Source organism: Eleutherodactylus coqui, chromosome 11 (assembly GCF_035609145.1).
Source record: "Eleutherodactylus coqui strain aEleCoq1 chromosome 11, aEleCoq1.hap1, whole genome shotgun sequence".
Lineage (NCBI taxonomy): Eukaryota > Metazoa > Chordata > Amphibia > Anura > Eleutherodactylidae > Eleutherodactylus > Eleutherodactylus coqui.
The window spans coordinates 18,692,813-18,717,306 of NC_089847.1; the positions used below are offsets into that span (position 1 = coordinate 18,692,813).

The following is a 24,494-nucleotide window of genomic DNA, read 5'->3' on the forward strand; positions in this document are numbered from 1 at the left end:
TAACAGAAGATTATGAGTTGTGCGGGGGCGGAGACAGAACATGGTGTAACCAATCAGACCATAGGAATAATGATTGTAGAAGATCATGAGTTGTGCAGGGGTGGAGACAGAACTTTGTGTAACCATGGATATGATGGTAGCAGAAGAATATGAGTTTTAGGAGAGTAGAGATATAACACTGTGCATCCAATCAAACAATAAGAACAATTACAGCAGATGAAAATGAGTTGTGCGGGGGCGGAGACAGAACATGGTGTAACCAATCAGACCATAGGATTAATGATTGTAGAAGATGATGAGTTGTGCAGGGGTGGAGATAGAACTTTGTGTAACCAATCATAGCATAGATATGAGAGTTCAGAAGAAGATGAGTTTTAGGAGAGTAGAGATATAACACTGTGCATCCAATCAAACAATAAGAACAATGACAGCAGAAGAAGATAAGTTGTGCGGGGGCGGAGATAGAAAACTATGCAACCAATCAGATCATAGAAATTATAGTAATAGAAGGTACTATGAGTTGTAAAAGAGATGGAGCAGCGGCATCCTCGAAAGATGGTGCGACGCAGCACAGAGTGCCTTTAAGCTGCTGTGCTACCCTAATTGTATAGCGCAACGTCTGCCATTCACTTTGAAGATCGACTGTGCTATGTAATTAGCATAGCCATGCGGAGTTGTGGCTCATTATCTCAGTAGCATGCTAATGCGAAATGCGATAGCACTGCTACATTGTTATAAGCAGAAGAAGCTGAGTTCTGTTAGGGGGGAACGGAACACTGTGCAACCAATGATGACGGCAGCGGGAGTTGGGTGTGTTGATGTTGTGAGTGCCAGTGACCTGTAGGATTGTCAGTGGTGCTACATGTAATGGGACCTTGTCGGGATGTGAGAAGGGGAAATCTATAGAGGTATTTAGAGGGAAAGCCCCACTGCTGTGCATGCCTGTGTATTGCGGTACATCGTCTGGTAATGTATAACCCTCTTTCTATAATATGTTGTCGAACACAAGTGCTCAGACTGACTGACGGCAGCAGCTTCTGAAGCAAGCCTGGCAGGAAGATAAATGTATTTTACCGGAGACTGGAGCGGAATGTCTTTGATGGAAGGTACTCGGCTAATGTCTGTGGCATTTCTCCTATACAGCCATATAGTAAAAATTCAATTTATATTAATGAATCTGCACAAGAGCCTCTTACTCTCTCACCAGTTGTCTTGTGCTTCTTTTGATGTCAGAACTTCTGAAATTTACTCCACGGTTCAAACATCAAAAGAATACAGATCAGCGCTAAAAGGCCTTCAAAAGGCTCTGAAATAAACGCAGGCATCTTCATTTTAGGAATACGTTAAATAAGTCGATCCTCCGGGGCGTCTGGAGACTTGAAGCTCTTGGATGTACACAGAAAGTTTATGCTGATGGATAGCTGAATGCCATAGTTAACCCTATTAAGTCTCCATAAAACCCAACCTGGACCTATGTCTCCACCCACCTTAGACTTTAGTCATACATTTGGTGCGGATCTACACTCAAATCCATGGCACAACTTATGCTGTGGATTTCGGTGCAGATCCACACCCTAAATCTGCTGTGTGAATGTATCTGTAAACCTTTTTTAAGAGGTTCAGGCTAGAACCCCACTCTATAACTTGACCTCTCTACAGCAGCCCCATAGACATGAGTGGAGTAAAAAAAAAAATCTTGTTATTTGTATAGCACCAATTTATTACGCAACGCTTTCAGGCATTTTATTTATTAAGTCCCCACCAAGCTGGTTGCTCATTTTACCGACCTTGGAAAGATAAGTCAACATTGAGCCGGTTACCTGAACCACATGGGGATTGAACCTGCAACCTTCTGGTCGTGAGCAAGAGCTTAGGACTGTGCCACACAAGGCTCTGAGTGGCATGACAATACACATGCTCGGCCACCACTCCATGGAGGGGGCATGGGATCCTTGAATTTCATGATTGGTTGGGGTCCCAGCAGTTGGATCCCCATTGATTAGACCTTTGTCCCCTATCCTCTGGATAGGTGACAAGTATAAAGCTCGGGACAACCCCCTTTAGGTCTATGTCCATACTTACAATGTTTTCTTGCCTCAGCCGGTGATGAGCTAGTTACGGTCTGCCCACCCTACTTCCACAGATGGCACTTTCCATGGTGTCACAGTCTTTTCCCAACTTAGTAATATACAGCGTGTGCCCGGCTCCCTGTTCAGGAAATTACACAGCGCGCCGGAACACAACATTAGTTGTTACCGAACACGTCTGGAGGTTATGAGAAAGGCAAGACCATATAAAATAATGAAGGGACCTGTAAACGTTTCATATGCTGATCTTAGAGGGTCATGAATACTAATCGCTGTCAAACGCCAGTCACATAAGCAGTTTGTTCAACAGTTTTAAAGGGATATTGACGTAGATGGAAAAATGCCCAATACCTGGATAAAAAAAGCTGACTACAGAAGTCTGGGGTAATATAGGTCCCAGGACAGTATTTATGAAGTTGGACAGGGTTAGAAAAACATGGCTGCTTTCTTCTGAAAACAGTGCCACACCTGTCCACAGGCTAGATGCGGTACTGCAGGTGACATGGCCAGGACATTAATTCCCTCAACGTCTCTTACTACTTTTAACCCATGCAATCCACTGTAAATCCAGGTTTTACCCTGTTATAAGTGCCTATGACAGCCTCTTCAAACCTGCCTGTGCAGTCTGAGGGCCTTTTGAGTGAATACAGGCATTTTTAAGGACTGTGGCTTACAGTGAACATGGACTCAAGTATCAAATGACCAAACCACTGGAGGCAATCTCTAGACCCTGGAATGCCCCTTAGGTAGATTACCTCACCACCGGTGGTCAGATAGGTCTCTGATGGAGTCTACTGAAGGCCACCAAGGGGGAGCTTACAACGGTCAGCCTTACCATCACAGAAGAGTGAGGAAGTCTGACTCACTGGGGCACAGACTGCAGGCCACCCATGCTGTATGCAGCCTCTCAGCGGGGAAGGATATAGGGCAGTCACCAGTGCAACACCAGACATTGGACTGTCTACACGGTCCAGATCTCCCGTTCCACAAACTACCACTGCCTGAGCAGGGAGAGGTGAATCAGCTGAGCTCATAGTTAAAGGGGTAGTGCCAAGGGATAAAGTTATCCCTTGTCCAAATGCTGGGACCCCCACTGATCTTAAGAATGGGGTCCTGAAGGCCTCCACATGAATGAAGCAGTATGAGTGCTTGACAATCTTAGGCACTGTAATTGAAAGACTGGTGCCGTGGCATGCTTATGTGACCACTGCTCCCTTCTTTGAGATGGTTGGATTCCCAGCAGTTCCCAGTAGTTGGACCCTCACCAATCATAAAGTTATTCCCTAAACTTTGGATAGGGGATAACTTTATTATTTGGCACAACCCCTTTAATAGCTTAATTCACTCTTATAAAACTGCACAAAACACAGCCTGTTGGTGGCGCTGTTTTAAAAAAAAAACTAAAGCAAACCCTTTGTTCTAATCAGGGCAAGCCCTTTTAAAGCGATCCTCTGGGCCAAGAGAAACAAAGATGGCCGCACCACTTCTCTGTCCTCCTGTGATGCACACTGTGTATTAGTATACATTGATAGTCTAAAACACTACACCTGCTTTGATTAACCAATGATGCCCACATGAGCAGCGCCGGCCAATCAGAGCAGCATATAGTCTCAGACTACCAATGCATACTAATACACAGTATGCATCAGGTAGTCAGAGAAGCAGTTTGGCCATGCTTCTCCAGGCCCGGACATCGATTTAAGGATGGAGCGTTTGGTGTTAAAGCAGAGGCAAGTTATTTGGTTCTGCTGGTCAAAACCTTCTCAGAGCAGGCGACAAAAATTGGAAAATTCTAGAGATGAGCGAGCATACTCGTCCGAGCTTGATGCTCGTTCGAGTATTAGGGTGCTCGAGATGCTCGTTACTCGAGACGAGCACCACGCGGTACTCGTCTCGATTAAATGAGCACTGACCATTGAATTCAATGGAGCCAGCAATACAGCCAGCTCCATTGAAAGCAATGGCCTGCCGGCGAGCGCGGGATGAATTGTCGGGAAGGGCTTAAATATATAAGCCCTTCCCTGCAATTCATCCAGAAATGTGTAAAAAAAAATATATCTATATATACTCACCTTGTCCCGGCAGAACGATGTTAGCCCATTGAATTCAATGGAGCCGGCAATACTGCCGGCTCCATTAAAAGCAATGGGCTGCCGGCGATCGCGGGATGAATTGTCGGGAAGGGGTTAAATATATAAGCCCTTCCCTGCAATTCATCCAGAAATGTGTAAAAAAATGTGCCTCTGATTGGCTCAGCGGGACCAATCAGATGAGAGGCAGCAGTCACACACCCATTCATAAATTCATGAATGGGTGTGTGAGTGGAATCTGCCTCTGATTGGTCAGGCTGTGACCAATTAGAGGCAGCTCATTCAGCAGGCAGGGATTTTAAATCCCCGGCTGCTGAATACTACTCACAGCTGTTCAGAGTAGTTCAGGAGGACTGCCGCTGGCCGCGCTGAACTCCGTCTGCCGGCACCAGGTGAGTATATATATATTTTTTATTTTTACACATTTCTGGATGAATTGCAGGGAAGGGCTTATATATTTAACCCCTTCCCGACAATTCATCCCGCGATCGCCGGCAGCCCATTGCTTTCAATGGAGCCCGCTGTATTGCCGGCTCCATTGAATTCAATGGGCTAACATCGTTCTTCTCTGCCACAGCTGTTACAGCTGTGGCAGTGGAGAACGATCTTTATGCTGACAGTGGGGGGGGGGGGGGGGGTCTCACTCTTGCCACTATTGTGGCTTAATAGTGGGACCTGTGAACTTGAGATGCAGCCCAACATGTAGCCCCTCGCCTGCCCTATCCGTTTCTGTGTCGTTCCCATCACTTTCTTGAATTGCCCCGATTTTCACACATGAAAACCTTAGCGAGCATCGGCGATATACAAAAATGCTCGGGTCGCCCATTGACTTCAATGGGGTTCGTTACTCGAAACGAACTCTCGAGCATCGCGAAAAGTTCGTCCCGAGTAACGAGCACCCGAGCATTTTGGTGCTCGCTCATCTCTAGAAAATTCCTTTAAGAAAATATTAAAAGCCAAATCCCTTTAGTCTGTTTTGCATAGTGTAATGCTTCTGGGTAATAAGTGGTAATGTCACTCACATATTATTTTATAAATCAAGGATTATGGATAAATGGAAAGAAATAATTAGTTTTGTGTTACACAAGAAAAGTTCGATTTTTCTTCATTTTCGTTGTCCGTCTGGATTATAATGTGTAATTTTGCCTTAAAAAGAGATTAATTTCTTCATGATTATATTATACCGCAGAATAAATGGGAAATTATTTCCTTTAATCATCTTTAGGCTCATTCTGACAAATTACATACAGCAGTGTGCATAGCAGAAAAAGTATATTTTAACCCTCTAATGCAAGGACAAAACAGAACCTCACTAATAGCAGTACAGATGTCAGGTCCCATAGTGTGAGCAAATATACTATGTACTCTATGGCCCTTAAGATGACGGTGGGGTTAATATGGGATCCCTTATGGCTCCTATACCTGGAGATGGTCTTGACTTTTATAGCTTATTACAGCTATGCCACACACTTTTAACAAAGTGTTAATCTCAATGTACAGAGCTACACCAAATGGCCCCTTTTATTAGAGACTCCCTATAACAATGGGAGCTTCCCTATATGGAAATTAAAGCCGTGCCCCTGGAGTGTGGCAGGAACGGCTCAAGTGCGTTTTTTAAATTCAATTTCTTCTCACTTAAAAACTCTTAAAAGTTTTTCCATACATTATATAGAACATTAACCCTTCCAATCCACTGTCTGACGACATTCTGATTGAAGGCTGTACAGCTCCGATGCCGAAAGACGTCCGGCAGGGTATTCTTACTCTATAATACTGGCTGCTCTGTTGTCAGGGGTCTCACCAGCATGTCCGATACAGCTGTACTGGCTCTAGCCAGCAGATGGCGCCATTTTATAATGGCAGAAAGAGAAAACACCCTAGGAAACCCTGAATCCAAAATTGGATTGCAAAGGGTTAAATGGTACCATAAAAAAAATACATCTTGTCCAACAAGAAAAAAAAAGACTTCATATGGCGGTGTCAGGCATCATGTCCACGGCACGCACAGATTCCATGGCTGGTGACCCTGCGTGAGTCTTCTTTTTTCTGTACTGCGGTTAATGCCGACAGCAGAATGGAAACCAAATGGACCCCATTATAGTGAATAGAGTCTGTTCGGCACTGTTGTGGTCCGCCACAAGATGGACCTGTTCGCCCACAGGGATTCCCTTTTCCTGCTCCAAAATGCAAATGTGAAAGCAGCCAAAAGCATGGAAATGCCAAATCCCCCAAAGACACGCTTTGTAGCTCCTCCCTGCTCTGGATGAGGGTCCTGAAGCGGGGCCCACCCCTATTAACTCAAAATTTCCCAATAGGATATTCAAAAAAAGTTTGTTTTTTTTAAAACCAGTCAGCTCCTTTAAGAAAAGAACTAAAACTGGAATTTGCTTATTTTCTCTTCCACATCTGACGGTACCCAATTATAGGACTATCCGGAATGTCTGTCCTATTAATAATGATCTAGTTTTTGAATTTCCTGAGTCTATTGTATATCGTATGTGCGTCTGAGTCTCCTGCTGTGAAATGAAGCCATCTGTAATAATCTTCCCTCCTATCAATGCCGGTTAAACAAGTGCAGGGTAGAGCTGTGGTTACATTGCTGACTGTTTTATTACGCTTTGCTTTTCCCCATGCAGTCATTATCTTTTGCTTGGTTTCAGCCGGTGTTTAGTGGTTCGGATGGGGAGGAATTCATTTGCTCTTTTATTATGATATTAGATATTTGTTCTTGTTGAATAAGCTCCGGCGACTGAGATGTTTGTTAAAAGGGGAATTAGTGGTGGAAGTTTGATGGCTTTTAATTAACAGCTTTTGCTCTCCTGTGACGGTCGTTTATACCTGCACCGTTTCACGGTACTATAGGTGATGTACACCATACATAAAATGGAGGAGTCACTAAAGCAGGATCTCTTTAAATGGAATGTACAATCAGAAGTGCGAGGATCGGGTTCGGGGGACGTTACCCCGGCAGCCCACAGCCCGTGCAGTCCTCACACTGGTGCATGCTCACGTTATTTCGACACTAGGTGCCGACAGTGACACATCTCCTGCTGTGTACGGGTGGACTGGTGGGCTTGGAGGTGGAACAATCCAGCCAGCCAATCAGCATTTGTTTTGTAGATTTATTCTGGCTCCTCCTCACAGAGGGCGCTGGTTATTCACTTCTCACAGCAATGTCATATTTTTGGAAGATATTGCTCATTATTTCCTACAAACCTGAAATGGGGTGTTTCTTGCGAAACACATCCCACTTGCGTAGAAATTGAAGCTTTGAAAGTGTGATATCGGTCTGTGTTTCTTGGACCGATATTGCATTCGCCCGTGTAAATGTGACCTTTCTGCAGTTTATTTTCTTCTTTCCTGGGGTGTGGTTGCATGTCACTCCATGTGATTTTGTGGTTTCCACATTTGGGTTACGTCTTACCTTTGCTACAGTTTCTTGCCCCCATCGAAAGAGTCAGGGTCGCCCCAGGTTCCTGATGTGGGGTCACCTTCATCAAGGCGATTACTCCACTTATAGGTATTGAAGAGGGTCTCTTCAAATTAGTAGGTTAGGGTCAGTTTTCCTTGTTTTGTGTTTAAAAAACATATTTTGTGTTATCTGCGTTTGTATCTTGCCTGTTTGTTCGTCTTTTTAAGACATAGTATGTCCGAGCCAAACTTGGTGTTTTACATCCAGCATGGACATAACAGACATATGATTTCCACTAGGTTTTAGCTATGTGACTAGAATTACAATAAAAATATACTGAAATATTCCAGTCTTCACAACGGCCACGAGATTACATACAATAGGGCAGGGAGCTGCGGGGGAGAGCGGGGAGGAACGGAGGGGAGATCTCTCTCTCCCTCTCTCCCCCCCGCTCCCTCCTGCTGACTGCCGCTACTCACCGCTCCCCCGCGCCGGCACCCGAACCTTCTGTCTCGAGTGGGCAGGTACTTGCTAAAGGCAATACTCGCTCGAGCAATTGCCCTTAGCGAGTACACTCGCTCATCTCTAGTCAGAAGTGATTTGAGCTTTGTTTTTGGTGGAGATATGATTTATAAAAACGTATTGTCCCTTTAGATGGGATGATTGTCGGGTACTTAAGAGCATAACAGTCGTCCCAGCAATAATCGCTCAGGAGGAGGAGCAGGAGGGGCATCGCTTCCAGCCTGCGTGCCTCCATTTACAGTAAACAGGCAGTTTTACATAGATGAATGATTGCCTGTCTAAACAGATGATACCTTCAGTTTAGGCAGGCATAAAAACCGAATGCCGGTCCAATCATCGTTCGGTTTTTATGCCTGCCTAAACTAAAGGTATTATCATCTGTTGCTGGTGGCATGTACAGTGAATGATTATGCTTCAGATTCTCACGATCCAGCGATAATCGTTCAGTGTAAAAGGGCCCATAGAACTTTCAACAAAGTTCTAAAACTTTCAACAAAGTTTCACAACTTTCAACAAAGTTCCACAACTTTCAACAAAGTTCCACAACTTTTCGGTGCTGACTGTGACAAACCTCCTCCTGGATGTCATAATTAAGAAAGAAACATTTTCTACCATATACAATGAGTTAGGCTGGCTGCACACGACTGGGTCGGATTCTAAATGCGGGATCCTGCAGTAAAATCTGACCCTGTACCCGGCCAGTGACCCAGCGTACCTGTCTTCTTTCTTCATTATCTGTGCTGCGTATGGTCCAGACGGCTCGCCACTGGACGTGCGCAGTACAGAACTTCCCACGCTGTCCCTAGGTGATGACGTGGAATCCATGACCTATCCACAATGTTAATTGCAGAAGGGCCGCAGGTCGGACGGCTTCCATTGACTTCAATGGAAGCCGTTCATGTGGATATCGTACTAAAATAGAGCATGCTGCGGATTTTCCTCCATGAGCACAAATCGCAATTTCCACTTCTGTGCAGGAAAAAGCGCTTTTCCATAGCATTCTATGGATGGTATTTGCTGCGGAACCTAGAGACGGACGCCTGCTCCGGATTCCGCAATGCAAATCGGTCATGTGCAGCCGGCCTTAACCTCATGATTTATGGAAGCAAATGTTCAAAAATGATTGTGAGGGTAAAGTAACATGAGAAGAGGGGAACTGTGTGTCATGAGTTACCTTTTAAGGATGAAATCATATACAGAAGAGAGAAGAGGCAGAGTTACATATGTAGCAATTTTTAACATGACTGACACTCCGTGTTTGCTACATCTGTGCAGAAAGGCGCAGCATAACTCCTATCAGAAGCCCCGTTCATCCTTCATACAGCTCTCCATCCTTGACACATAAGCATCCTAGAGGATCAGATCCCCGATGAGGCTCCACGTTTCTGCCCTGTAATTTGCCCCCTTGGCTGTCCCGCAGTGTCCCAGTTCAGATTTGTGAATAAGGTCACATATGCCACTCCGGCGCGTCTCACATACATAGGGGCGGGCACAGGTCTCTCTAATAGGGAGCAGAACGCGGCTCCCACGGGAATTTATTTTCTAATCTCTTTTTTGCGTTTTGAATTGAAATCTGGTCGGCACAGATAAATGAAATGAGGTCTCCTGTTATCGCCCGCTCCATTAACCCCTTATTTGGTGCTGTTATGTCGCAGGTTAAAAGTACAACTTTTTCATATACATTGTGTCTGCTGTCAGAAAACTGAAACATTCTTGTTTATATCTCACTAATAACAAATTAACAGATGGCCATAGTAGGCTGCGTGAGATATGCAAATAAGGAAGATGGAACAATACCTCTGCAGCGCCACCTATTGGATGGCTGCATTCCTTTAAATCAATGTCCAACCCTTTATACAGGTCTTTATAACAATGATTGTGAATTGAAGACCAAGCCAGAATCCATACACAGACAGCTCATTAGTGTGCAGTAGGATCCTGGCTTGGCTAGTGGGAGGCCTGTGATGTGGGTCAGGATGGGTATCATATCTCCTTAAGGAGAGCACCTAGAAGGTGAGTGAGGAGGCTTATAAGGCCATGCATGCTCCTCTAGGAAATATATGCAAATAAGGAATGCTGCCATCCAATAGGTGGCGCTGCAGAGGTATTGTTTCATCTTTCTTATTTGCATATGTTTCCTAGAGGAGTATGCATGGCCTTATAAGTCTCTTCACTCACCTTCTAGGTGCTCTCCTTAAGGAGAAATGATACCCCTCCTGACTTGCATGAGACATGCGCAGGCAACGTAGTAGGTACGGAATGCCATTACGTACTTGCTGTGTGTGACCAATTGCCAAGGACTATCTTGGCGTGTATGTGCGCATATTACAGGACAAGATAGAGCATGCTGAATTTTTTCTTGTGCTTGTATTTTATACAGTTCGTTTGAGCGGAAACATGGCAGCCTATGGGAGATTGGTACAGCGTATTATGTGCGGAAAAACTAGGGCGCATGAAAAATGCTGTGACCATATGTGCTTGTGAGCCTGGCTTTGTCCTGACCAAGAGCTGCTGACACAGATGCATGGTTTGTCACAATGTATCAGAATTATCTCTTGTAACATGCCCTGCAGCTATAGTTTTGAAGGATTAAAGGGGTTGTCCAAGATAATGCAAAAAAAAAAGGTCTTCCATGACAGAAAGTACTAAACGAGCTAATATTCATCTATTCTGGGTCCCCACATGTTCCTGCTGCCATGTCTGGTTCTCCACTATGATGTATAGTTTACAGGCTGCAGCAGCCTGTGTATGGAACATCACAGGCTGCTGCAGCCAATCGCAGAGCTCAGCAATCAGTGACTTTGCTCTGCGATTGGCTGCAGCAGCCTGTGACATCCCATACAGAGAGTGCTGCAGCCTGTGAACAACACGTGAGGAAGACCTCGAGCTGTCAGCAGGGACATGCAGGAACCCAGAAGTGATGAGTATTAGCTTGTTAATCATTTTCTGCCGTGGGGTACCTGCTTTTAAAGAAAATTATCTCGGACAACCTCTTTAATAGAAATCTGTCATATATTTGGTCAAATTCATATCTAAATCGCCTTCTAGGTTGAATGGCAACCACGATGGCTTCTGTTACAGCTACAGAATTGGCTGTCATCTAGTCTTCCTGAACGGCAAACCTGCCTACTTATGTAGCAATCCTGGCATTGAGGTATGGACCGATCAGTCATAAGATTGAAGCCACCCGAATAAGATTGTGTGGGTCCCCTTCATGCCAATATAGCTCTAGTCCCTTAAGGAATGGATAACCCAAGACATCCAAAAGAGACCTGTGGGATTTGGCACAAGATGGTAGCTGTGGCTTTCATTTACCGGACTGGTTTCCCACAGATGATTGACAAATCGAGATCTGGAAAATTTGGAGGCCAAATCATTACCATGAACTCTTAGCCATGTTCCTCACACCATGCTTGGACAATTTTTGCAGTGCAGCTGGGTGCATTATGCTGCTTAAAGAGGGCACTGCCCTTAGGGCATACAGCTGCCATGAAGGGTTGTACTTGGTATGTACAATGTTTAGGTAGGTGGTATGTATCATATCCACATGAATGGCAAGACTCAAATATCTAACAAAGCATTTCCCATCACACGGCCTCCACCGTCTTGTCTTCTTCTGGAGTGCATACTGGTTCCATCTCTTCCCCAGGCAAGTGGCCTACAGGCACCCAACCACCACATGAAGTAAAAAAAATGTGATTCATCAGGCCGGGCCATCTTCTTCTGTTTCTCCAAGGTCCAGTTCCGATGCTCATATACACATTATTGGCAGACAGCGATCAGCATGGGCACTCCAGCCGGTCTGCAGCTACACATCCCAATACAGGACACCAGCAAGCGGTAATGCCCTGTCATCATGGCCACCCGGATCTTTAGTAGCTCTTATCTGGGATCAGACCAGATGGGCAACCTTCACTCCCCATGTGCATCAATGGGTCTTGGGCACTCATGACTCTGTTGCCAATCGATCAGTTGTCCTTTTGGTAGGTACTAACCACTACCTACTGCAAACAAACCACAAGACCTGCTGTTTGGAGATGGTCTGACCAAGTAATCTAGAAACCACAATTATGCCTTGTCAAAGTCGCTCATTTACTTGTCAATTTTCTCTGCTTCCAACACATCAACTTCAAGAACCGACTGTAGACCTGCTGCCTAATATATCCCACCCTGCGACGGATAATCAATGTAATTCACTGCAACTGTCAGTGGTTTTAATGTTATGGATGATTGTTGTACATGACTGTATATATAGAAATATCTGCCACTCAGGGGTCTGCGAAAGCTGGATAACAGCCCCTCAAACATATAGGTTGTCACCAAACAAAAACCACCTGCAGGAACTTATTACAGATATGCAGCACTAAACCAGAAACTTACAGAAAAGGCTGTAGAGTGTAAACATGAGGATGACGGCAATGCTGACGTGTGGGGCATCTGCTGAACTGCAGTCCTGCTTTCCCTTCTTGCAGGAACACACTTGAATCGTGACATCTGTGCTGTATGACAATGGAGGTTTCCCAGAGTCTGTCACCACCACCGGGATATTGTAGTTGGCTTTCTTCAGATTCTGAAGTAGACTGACTTGTGCGTGAGTACCTAGAAAAAATCACAAGGAGTCAGATAAATAATCAGTAGCTTACACCAATGCTACAAACCTATTAAACTTCATCACCCAGTTAAAAGATTACAGTAACTTTAATATTGTACCCCTAAGTACAAGAATATAACTACTATAATACTGCTCCTATGTACAAGAATATAACCACTATAATACTGCCCCCTATGTACAAGAATATAACTACTATAATACTGCCCCCTATGTACAAGAATATAACTACTATAATACTGCCTCCTAAGTACAAGAATATAACTACTATAATACTGCTCCTATGTACAAGAATATAACTACTATAATACTGCCTCCTATGTACAAGAATATAACTGCTATAATACTGCCCCCTATGTACAAGAATATAACTACTATAATACTGCCCCTATGTACAAGAATATAACTGCTATAATACTGCCCCCTATGTACAAGAATATAACTACTATAATACTACCCCCTATGTACAAGAATATAACTGCTATAATACTGCCCCTATGTACAAGAATATAACTACTATAATACTACCCCCTATGTACAAGAATATAACTGCTATAATACTGCCCCCTATGTACAAGAATATAACTACTATAATACTGCCCCCCGATGTACAAGAATATAACTGCTATAATACTGCCCCCTATGTACAAGAATATAACTACTATAATACTGCCCCCTATGTACAAGAATATAACTACTATAATACTGCCCCCTATGTACAAGAATATAACTACTATAATACTGCCCCCTATGTACAAGAATATAACTACTATAATACTGCCCGTATGTACAAGAATATAACTACTATAATACTGCCCCCTATGTACAAGAATATAACTACTATAATACTGCCCCCTATCTACAAGAATATAACTACTATAATACTGCCCCAAATGTACAAGAATATAACTGCTATAATACTGCCCCCTATGTACAAGAATATAACTACTATAATACTGCCCCCTATGTACAAGAATATAACTACTATAATACTGCTCCTATGTACAAGAATATAACTACTATAATACTGCCCCCTATGTACAAGAATATAACTACTATAATACTGCCCCCTATGTACAAGAATATAACTACTATAATACTGCCCCCTATGTACAAGAACACAACTACTATAATACTGCCCCCTATGTATAAGAATATAACTACTATAATACTGCCCCCTATGCACAAGAATATAACTACTATAATACTGCCCCCTATGTACAAGAGTATAACTACTATAATACTGCCCCTATGTACAAGAATATAACTACTATAATACTGCCCCCTATGCACAAGAATATAACTACTATAATACTGCCCCCTATGCACAAGAATATAACTACTATAATACTGCCCCCTATGTACAAGACTATAACTACTATAATACTGCCCCCTATGTACAAGAATATAACTACTATAATACTGCCCCTATGTACAAGAATATAACTACTATAATACTGCTCCTATGTACAAGAATATAACTACTATAATACTGCCTCCTATGTACAAGAATATAACTACTATAATACTGCCCCTATGTACAAGAATATAACTACTATAATACTGCCCCTTATGTACAAGACTAAAACTACTATAATACTGCCCCCTATGTACAAAAATATAACTACTCTAATACTGCCCCTATGTACAAGAATATAACTACTATAATACTGCCCTCTGCAGTATTAGGCCTTAGGGCTTAGTCACACGGGCGTTTATTGCCGCGATTTGCGCATGCGCATGCGTCCGGCGATTTTTTAAAACCATTGCTTTGCAATGGTATCGGACACATGAGCGCTTTTTATGCGCTCGTCCGATAAATTAGAGAACAGAAATCGCAGATCGCACCTATCTGCGATCTGCGATTCCTGTTCTCTTCTCTATATGCGCTCAATGGGGCCGGCGGCAGCAGCGCCGACCCCATTGAGAACATACAGAAGACAAATCATTCTTCTCTGCCACAGCTGTAACAGCTGTGGCAGAGAAGAACAATGTTTGCCCATTAAATTCAATGGAGCGGCAATACAGCCGACTCCATTGAAAGCAATGGGCTGCCGGCGTGCGCGGGATGAATTGTCGGGGAGGGGTTAAATATATAACCCCTTTCCTGCAATGCATCCTTAAATGTGAAAAAAAAAAAAAAAAGGATGTACTCACCAGCTCCCGGCAGCTGGAGATCCCGGCGGCCGGACTGCAGTGGGTGTGAAGGGGTGTGACTCAGACTGGCCCCTGATTGGCTCAGCCTGAGCCAATCAGAGGCTGATCTCAGTCACACCCATTCATGAATTCATGAATGGGTGTGACTGAGACTTGCTTCTGATTGGCTCAGCGCTGAGCCAATCAGGGGCCAGTCTGAGTCACACCTCCTTCACACCCACTGCAGGCCGTCCGCCGGGATCTCCAGCTGCCGGGAGCTGGTGAGTACATCCTTTTTTTTTATTTTTTCACATTTAAGGATGCATTGCAGGAAAGGGGTTATATATTTAACCCCTCCCCGACAATTCATCCCGCGCACGCCGGCAGCCCATTGCTTTCAATGGAGTCGGCTGTATTGCCGCTCCATTGAATTTAATGGGCAAACATTGTTCTTCTCTGCCACAGCTGTTACAGCTGTGGCAGAGAAGAATGATTTGTCTTCTGTATGTTCTCAATGGGGTCGGCGCTGCTGCCGCCGGCCCCATTGAGCGCATATAGAGAAGAGAACAGGAATCGCAGATCGCAGATAGGTGCGATCTGCGATTTCTGTTCTCTAATTTATCGGACGAGCGCATAAAAAGCGCTCATGTGTCCGATTAAAAAATCGCCGGACGCATGCGCAAATCGCGGCAATAAACGCCCGTGTGACTAAGCCCTTATAGTAGTTATATTCTTGTACATAGGGGGCAGTATTATAGTAGATATATTCTTGTACATAGGAGGCAATATTATAGTAGTTATACTCTTGTACATAGGGGGCAGTATTATAGTAGTTACATTCTTGTACATTGGAGGCAGAATTATAGTAGTTATATTCTTGTACATAGGGGCAGTATTATAGTAGTTATATTCTTGTACATAGGAGCAGTAGTATAGTAGTTATATTCTTGTACATAGGGCGCAGTATTATAGTAGTTATATTCTTGTACATAGGGGGCAGTATTATAGTAGTTATATTCTTGTACATAGGGGGCAGTATTATAGTAGTTATATTCTTGTACATAGGGGCAGTATTATAGTAGTTATATTCTTGTACATAGGGGGCAGTATTATAGTAGTTATATTCTTGTACATAGGGAGGCAGTATTACAGTAGTTATAGTCTTGTACATAGGGGACAGTATTATAGTAGTTATATTCTTGTACATAGGAGGCAGTATTATAGTAGTTATATTCTCGTACATAGGGGGCAGTATTATAGTAGTTATATTCTTGTACATAGGGGGCAGTATTATAGTAGTTATATTCTTGTACATAGGCAGTGTTATAGTAGTTATATTCTAGTACATAGGAGGCAGTATTAGAGTAGTTATATTCCTGTACATAGGGGACAGTATTACAGAAGTTATATTCTTGTACATAGGAGCAGTATTATAGTAGTTATATTCTTGTACATAGGGGCAGTATTATAGTAGTTATATTCTTGTACATAGGAGGCAGTATTATAGTAGTTATATTCTTGTACATAGGAGCAGTATTATAGTAGTTATATTCTTGTACATAGGGGGCAGTATTATAGTAGTTATACTCTTGTACATAGGGGGGCAGTATTGTAGTAGTTATATTCTTGTACATAGGAGGCAGTATTATAGTAGTTATATTCTTGTACATAGGAGGCAGTATTATAGTAGTTATATTCTTGTACATAGGGGGCAGTATTATAGTAGTTATATTCTTGTACATAGAGGGCAGTATTATAGTAGTTATATTCTTGTACATAGGGAGCAGTATTATAGTAGTTATATTCTTGTACATAGGGGGTAGTATTATAGTAGTTATATTCTTGTACATAGGGAGGCAGTATTATAGTAGTTATATTCTTGTACATAGGGGGGCAGTATTATAGTAGCTATATTCTTGTACATAGGGGGCAGTATTATAGTAGTTATATTCTTGTATATAAGGGGCAGTATTATAGTATTTATATTCTTGTACATAGGAGCAGTATTATAGTAGTTATATTCTTGTACATAGGGGGCAGTATTCTAGTAGTTATATTCTTGTACATAGGGGTTGTATTATAGTAGTTCTATTCTTGTACTTAGGGGGCAGTATTATAGCAGTTATATTCTTCTACATAGGGGGCAGTATTATAGCAGTTATATTCTTGTACATAGGGAGCAGTATTATAGTGGATATATTCCAGTATATAAGGAGGCAGTATTATATGAGTTAGGTTATTATACATAGGGGGCAGTATTATAGTAGTTATATTCCTGTATATACAGGGCAGTATTATAGTAGTTATATTCTTGTACATAGCAGCAGTATTATAGTATTTATATTCCTGTATATACAGGGCAGTATAACTACTCTAATATTGCCCTTTAGCTATAAGAATAGAACTACCATAATAATTATGTACAAAAATAGAACTGCTATAATTCCATCCCATTATCACAGATAGTCTCAAGCTGCCATTACGAGATACTCTGCTCTTTTCCTCTTGTAATTCAGTTAATACAAGTTTTTTTTAAGAATTTTTGTCTTTTAAGCACATGGATTTCATCTGTAAAGCACTCCATCTCGTCATCACAGGATGTCAAAACCATTTTACTGTGAATCTCGGCAAAGGCTCTCCCTCCATATATATCCTCCACGTTCAACAAGCACAGGTTCTAAATGGAAGCTCAAAAAGACTTCTCATAAGATTTCATCTAGTTCAACTTTTTATTACTGACACCCATTTATATCTCTTATCTGAAGACTTTTCTCTCCTGTTCTCTGTCATATTTTAAAGACTATAAAAGAAGACGTTAAATTGATAGAAGTGCACAATGAATCTCCAAGACTGATCACAAAACGTCTGGAGCCGGGGCCCTCAATTCTGTTAAGTATACTTTCACCTCTTATGGGAGATGGCGGCGAGTACAAAAACAAGAGTTCAGCTTAGTCGAGCTCCTCTCTTTGTCTTCTTCATGGAGGATTTTTAATTGACGTGAGTTTCGGTGACTTCTCTTAAAACTCAAGTGGGAACAAGACTTCTTGAGAAAAAAAATTGAGATGGATCTAAAAATAGTGTATAGCCGGCCGGCTTTATGTAACGAGGTGGCAATTCCCAAGATATAAAAATTATCTGACAAAAGTTCTTGAAGATGGATTAGAAATGAGTGATGTTGCGGCGCTCAGACCATGGCGGATATCAAATTCTATTTTACATTGTAAATCACGCCATGGCTCATTTTACCTGTAATATATTATACCGCGCCGGCCAAATGAAGAGTGCAGCTGTGCTCTACTGAAAAAGATGTGCGGAAAAGAAGATATTGGTGAACTTTCCTGCAGTTGAAGACAACATAGAGTACAATCTGAATGTAGGTTACATTCAAGTATGTCTGGAATGACTAGATTTGTCCTAGTTACACTAGGGTTTGCTAAGTCAAAGGGGTTATCCCAAGATTTAAAAGGGGTCGTACCTGGAATTACAAGTTATTCCCTATTGAAAGGATGGGGGCTTACTCGCTGATTGGTCTGGGTTTCATCACTGAGACTCCCACTGATACAGAGAACGGGGTCCCCTATTACCCCATCCTGCTCACTGCGGGTTTACTGCAGCGAGAATGAGAATGAATGGAGCGCTGGTTGAGCAAGTGCACTTATACTCCATTAACTATCAATGGGACTGCGGAGATAGCCAAATGGCAAGTGCTTAGGTAATTCCGCCCATCCCGCTGAAATGAATGGAGCACCAACTACACATGCACAGCTAGTGCTCCATTCACTGTGGCATCACTGCAAGTGGTAGAGGCATCCCTTCATTAATGAGAAGAGGAGGACACGGGACCCCCATTTTCAGGATCAGTTATGGTCCTACTAGTGAAACCCCTACCGATCATCAAGCTATTCCATATCCTATGGATAGTGGATGACTTGTGATTCTGGTACCACCCCTTTAAACTTATCCTTTATCCACAGTATGTGTTTGATTGGTGGTGGTCTGATTGCTGGGATTCCCAACATTGATGAAGAAAGGGGTTCGTTTCCCCACTGTATGAATAGAACAGTGGCTGATCATGCACACTGCAGCTCCATTATCTATTGGAGTTCCAAAGAGAAACCTGGGAGGGGATCCCGGTAAGGACTCTTGAGAAATCTGTTACACAAGTAAAGGAGGACATAGATTTAAACTCTGGTTACTGGGTAGGGATTTTGAGGAACACGACATACAGGTGCTGGACCTTTAATGCAATACTACTAACGTGGATCCCCTGTAATAGCCGACTGGTACACAGTTGGGAGTCACCCAAGAATGGAACTTAACCTTAAAGTTTATTACTGAAAGCATATATGTTGGCTTCCGGACCCTATGTGAGCTATGCCTGGAGTCTCCAAGCTACAGACACAGTCCTAGACCACCGGGGAAACCCCAAGCCAGATACAGGGCCTCCTCTAACCTTGATAAGAGGAAGAGGGGATGGAGTACTATCAGGTGAGACAGCTAATTGGCTCAAAGCACACATCACACCTCTGACATCACTCTAGGAATAGTCTGTAAAGACATGAACATTTACCAGAACCATAAAAATTACTGTAAAACCTTTGTAAAATTGAAAACAGGGTGGAATGTGTGAAGACGACACTCACTATTCAGTTGTGTGAGCTTCCAGGATTTGTCGGACATGGATTGTCTCCCTAATTCAAATCTAAAGGGGTCTGAGTTCGGATGAAGGTCTTTATCCCAGGCCCCTAGAGTGATGACGTCTTTGGAGTCTTCGCACACTTTCGCTGAGGTTGGGTAGATGTAGGGTGCATTGTCATTAACGTCCTCTAACGTGATTTGTAAAGTTCCTGTACCGGTTGCTGGAGGCGTGCCTGGAGAAACAAAAAAAGGTGGAACTGTATTAATTTCTGGACTCTACAGTCATATCCTTACCATTGCATTATTACTCATTTTGTATTTTCTGGAAACAAAAAACACACCATTCTTGCCCATTGGCCGTGCCGAGTACTGCAACTCTATTTAAAGAAGGCAGAGCTGTAGTGCCAGACTCAACCCATGGACAAAGTATTTATAATATCCCTTTAAACTACCCATGTACACACAGACTGGACATTTGTGCTATCTTTGCATCTATGAAATCATAGAGATCATTTTTTATAGTTTGTTGGAAAATTTTTGTGACATTCTTCGAACCACTCTAATGCAGCACCATAATCGGATGGTAGATGTTGACCCAGATCTGCAAGCTGGACCTACGTGGATAATGGGGTTACTTCGAGTTGCCTGTCTAAGTATGCTACAAATCTCTGATTTCGGAATACTCTTTAAAAGTGGTGGAGCCAACATGCACAGTCCTTCCCCGAATGTGGGGCCTGGGGCAAACAACTGATCCGCTTGGGTCCTGATTTCAGTATTGCCAGCAGCAATTGATTTTTCTAGGGGAAGCTGCAGCCTACCAATGTAGTACAAGACATCTACTCACAGGAATAGCCATCCTGTAAGAGTCTATGAGAATTGGAGCCGCTCTTACTGGGTGGCTATCCATTCTAGGTCATTGAGAAGGACACCTCACTTTATGACATATGCCCAACTCTAGTTGCGTTGCTGGTAATTGAATCCCATTGGGATGGTGAAATGTCCCCTCCTGACCAAGAAACAAGAAGACCCAGTCATAGGGCCTCCAGCTAGGCACATGGTGCGAAGAACCATATTGCACCTAGCTCAATATACTGCTGCCATACTGAATTTAACTTTTAATACAACTTCTGTTCAGCCATACCAGAATTGGGGGCTGACCACTCTGTCTGGTTAGAACTGCTCAGCAATCTCAGTAAGAGGATTTTTGCAACTATCCCTTTCTTCTCTTTCTCTGTAGAAATTACAACTCGTTGAGCTCCTCGCTGTGCCTGCAAGAGACCACTATGTTGCAGGTCTGTCCGTATCTCTACACGTTAACTGTTCTTGACTCTCAGCAAAAACATGGCACCCGCTCACTTCTGGTTCCTTTCCCACCAATGCAGCCAGCTTATCTCACAAAATCATTTTTAAAGAAACATACCCCTGCAGTTAAAGGGATCAAATGTACTTGCCTGTCCTATGCCACTGTGATTCAGCACTGCAGCCCCGCTGTGGTCCCGGCATTTGTTGTGACAGAAATCAGGTGACTGCTGCAGCTCATCAAAGGTTACAGCACTAGCATTCCACACTCCTGGTATCATTGTGCCCAGGATGCAAGCGATGATGCCAGGAGAATAAACAGAGATGCTGCAGCCTCTGATCGGTGGCAGAGGTCACCTAACTTCTGGTGACATCATCTGTCACAACAAACACCGGGACCACAGCGGGGCAGCAGTGTTGGATTGTGGCAACAGAGGATGGGTAAGTACACTTTCTTTTCTTATTTTATCACAGTAGGCACTAAAAGGGACATATTGTCCAGTAACTGGATAACCCCTAACCAGTCACTTATAACCCCTTATACCGGTACGCCCACCAAACTGTTCACCCTTGATTTGCATGTGGCTCCAAATTTTTACAAACTTGATTTCTGAAGGCATGAGTATGTTAGGAAGAAGTTATTCCTGACTTATACTAAACCTGCGACATGGTCCCTTTAAAGATTGGATGAGGTCTCAGGAGGGGGACACTTTGTGATCAGCTTATTGTCAGGGAACCTTTGTCCAAAGTAGACAATTCCTTTAAGATGTAATTCCTCCTAAAAATAGTCTTCCCTCAACTTAAAATTGCTTCACACCACTTTGTCCTTCCTAGTTGCTGCTGACCAGGACATGGGACTGCTGCAGCCAATCACTAACCACAGCAGCGACCTTCTACACCCAGTGATTGGCTGCAGCAGTCCCATGTCCTGGTCAGCAGCAACCAGGAAGTACAGAGTGGTTGTGAAGCAATTTTAAGTAATGGGAAGACCCCTATAAAGATAATCAGCTCATAATTCCCCATGAGGGCGATAGAGGTATTGTATATCTGCTACTATTGGAAGAAGTTTTCTTGCCCGCTCAGTTAAATACGATCGAAATTCAAAGAGTGAGGGTCCCGTCCCATAATCTGCCAACCGCACATAGAAGCTTAGAAGACGTCTCCATAATATTGTTGGATGTATGAAGTTCGGATTTAGACGCTATTGAGCGAGCGCATAAAAAAACCAAGTTATTATATGACAAGTGACACGCCATCCATTTCAACCAGCCGAGCAGAGAACACAGACTGCTGCCTATTGTTTCTGAAACTTCCCGAGCAACTCCGCTGCCGAGTCTCTTTAATGAAAAATAAATTATTTTTCACTTTTGATTGGACTAATTGAATTTGTAATACGAATCCAACACATTCTTGGATCTTGATGTATTATTAAGAAAAGTCATGCGATGGAATGGTTGAAAACACAATGGCGCATTTGAAATATGATCACAAAAGTCGCCTTTCATGCATTTAATTAAATTGCTGTCTTTAATTCTGAATGCATTATTTCCGGGCCGGACTGATAGTGTCTGAACGCGTCTTTATCTTTTTTGCCTTCTAGTCAGTGATATTAAAATGGAGAAAAAAAAAAATTCGGAATTAAGAAACTGTCGACCGTAGGACCGTTTTTTTTTTTTTCCTCAATTGTTGATAATGTGTTATTGGTCCTGCCATGTAAATGTATCTCTGTATTACGCAGGGAGCAGTAATCTAATAGAAACATAATGAGAAAGTCAATTAATGGCTTCTACGTTTCACCATTACTTTCTCTCTATGAAAGCTGACTGTACACAGCTCGATGCCGCCAATCTATGGGCTTATTAACACGGGCAATTTTAACATCTTAGTTTGAAACTTATTGAACTCGGATGGAACTCAGACTCGTTAAAGTCAATAGGGCTTATCTACAAATTGTGGCGGAAAACTGTTAAACATGTTTTGCGCCACATTGACTATGTATTTTAGAAACTTTCAAAACTTTTGGCTGAGAAAAGGTCGGTGCTTCATTTAAAAGGGACAGGGCCTAAAGTGTGCCGAAAGTTATGCCAAATTTCGGTAAATTGCACAAAATTTTGCCAAAATTTTTAGCATAAAATAAGCCAACCAAAAGGTGGTCTCAACTTAGACTAAACAGTCTTAACAAATTTAGCATTCATACTGTGATCATTCTATGACTGTCTAGTTTAAGGGTCTTTTCACACTAACGATTTTTCCATAAGACTTACCGACTGAAAAAAATTGATCTGAAATCCGATGGAAATAGAATCCAGTCATCTGAATGGGTGTATTCAAATGACTTTTTTTTACGAAAAGTCAAAGTAAAAAATATGGCGGCCTATCGATATTTTGGTACAATTTTCAAACCAAAGTCTACAGCTGAGCTTTAAAAAAAAAAAAACGGACTGCTCTTGTATGATGCGAGCGCAATCCAATGTTAACGCAGGTAACCCTGGAAACCATAATTAAAAAGAGAGAACTAAGATGTGATTTTTTAATATGCGTGTGAAAAACACGCAGCAAATAAAAAAAGCTATTGCATGGAAAAATCCCAAGTAAGCGCAAAAATCACGGGTAAACCATCGGCAAAATTGGACCAATTGATACTGTTGAATTTTACAAAGGCCCGCAGGACAGTAATAATAAATAAGTATACATGTGTGCGATTTTTTTTTCTTTCACGGACGGATGGACGATGTGAAAAAAATCGCAGCGTGTCTTATTCTGGTGCGTTTCTTGAAACAATTCAATGGGTGTGTTAAGAAAATGGATTTGTGAGCATTGTGGGGTTTTTTCACTCATCCTTTGACTTCAATGGGGGTTTTAAATTATGTCAATGGGGCACCTCCCTTTTTTTTTTTTTTACGCGCCTGAAAAACGGATGACACTTGCGTGTTAGGGATGCAAAAACGGATATGAAACACGCATGTACTTGCAATGAAATTGGTCAATTTTTCACTGGACGAAATTGCATTGGTCAATGTGAATGTAGTCTCAAGCTGGGTCAATGCCTTATTTAGCAATACTTCTACATAGGGGAGGGGCATCCATGGAAAAAATGGTCCCCCTACATCACTTGCCACCATCTCAGGACAGGAGGAACCAGAGCTTGTCACCCATTAATCCATCACATTCATTATAGGACAGTGAGATAAATTGGGCATATGAATTATCTGGCTTGTGCCTTAATTGTGGGGTGATTTTAGCGCAAATGCCAAAATTCCAACTATTTGAATATTAGTGCCCGCCCCCACTTAAAAAATGGGTGGGGCCTAACATGCTTAGCCTGTCAGATTTACTATGAATTATGTCAGAAACTGATGTAAATGGCAGCTGAACCCCATGCCGGCCCGTAGCTAGCGTAGATTTCACTTTGGCACATGACGGTGCTGCCAGACACAACAAATGTATTAAGAGACTTGAGCCTCCTAATACATTTATCGCACTTATGGGTGATGAATGTCTGATTGATCGCATTCGCTTTGGCATCCATTGGACATATTCCTTTTTTTTCATGGTTGTCTAACATCTCACTCCATAAATCTCAGGAGATGTCAGGTTTAGAGACAAGGTAAGGACAGACACATGGGAGGACTTTATAGACTCATACAGTAAATAGGTAGATAGGACTATCCTATGCGACTGCTTCCACCGCATTCCATTGG

The 24,494-nt window shown here is 42.6% G+C and overlaps 1 protein-coding gene across 2 annotated transcripts in view; it reads right to left on the minus strand.

Annotated features, from left to right (window-relative positions):
- CDH13 (cadherin 13) overlaps positions 1-24,494 on the minus strand; it is a 691,633-nt gene that overhangs the window by 20,906 nt on the left and 646,233 nt on the right. Inside the window, exons 12-13 of one of the 2 annotated variants that reach the window (XM_066583672.1) lie at positions 19,500-19,727; positions 12,492-12,710 (exon numbers count right to left, since the gene is read on the minus strand). In XM_066583672.1, coding sequence (XP_066439769.1) covers positions 12,492-12,710; positions 19,500-19,727 — 447 coding nt within the window. Of the gene's footprint in view, positions 1-12,190; positions 12,711-19,499; positions 19,728-24,494 lie in introns of those variants that run through there. The other variant, XM_066583671.1, reaches the window with a different exon arrangement.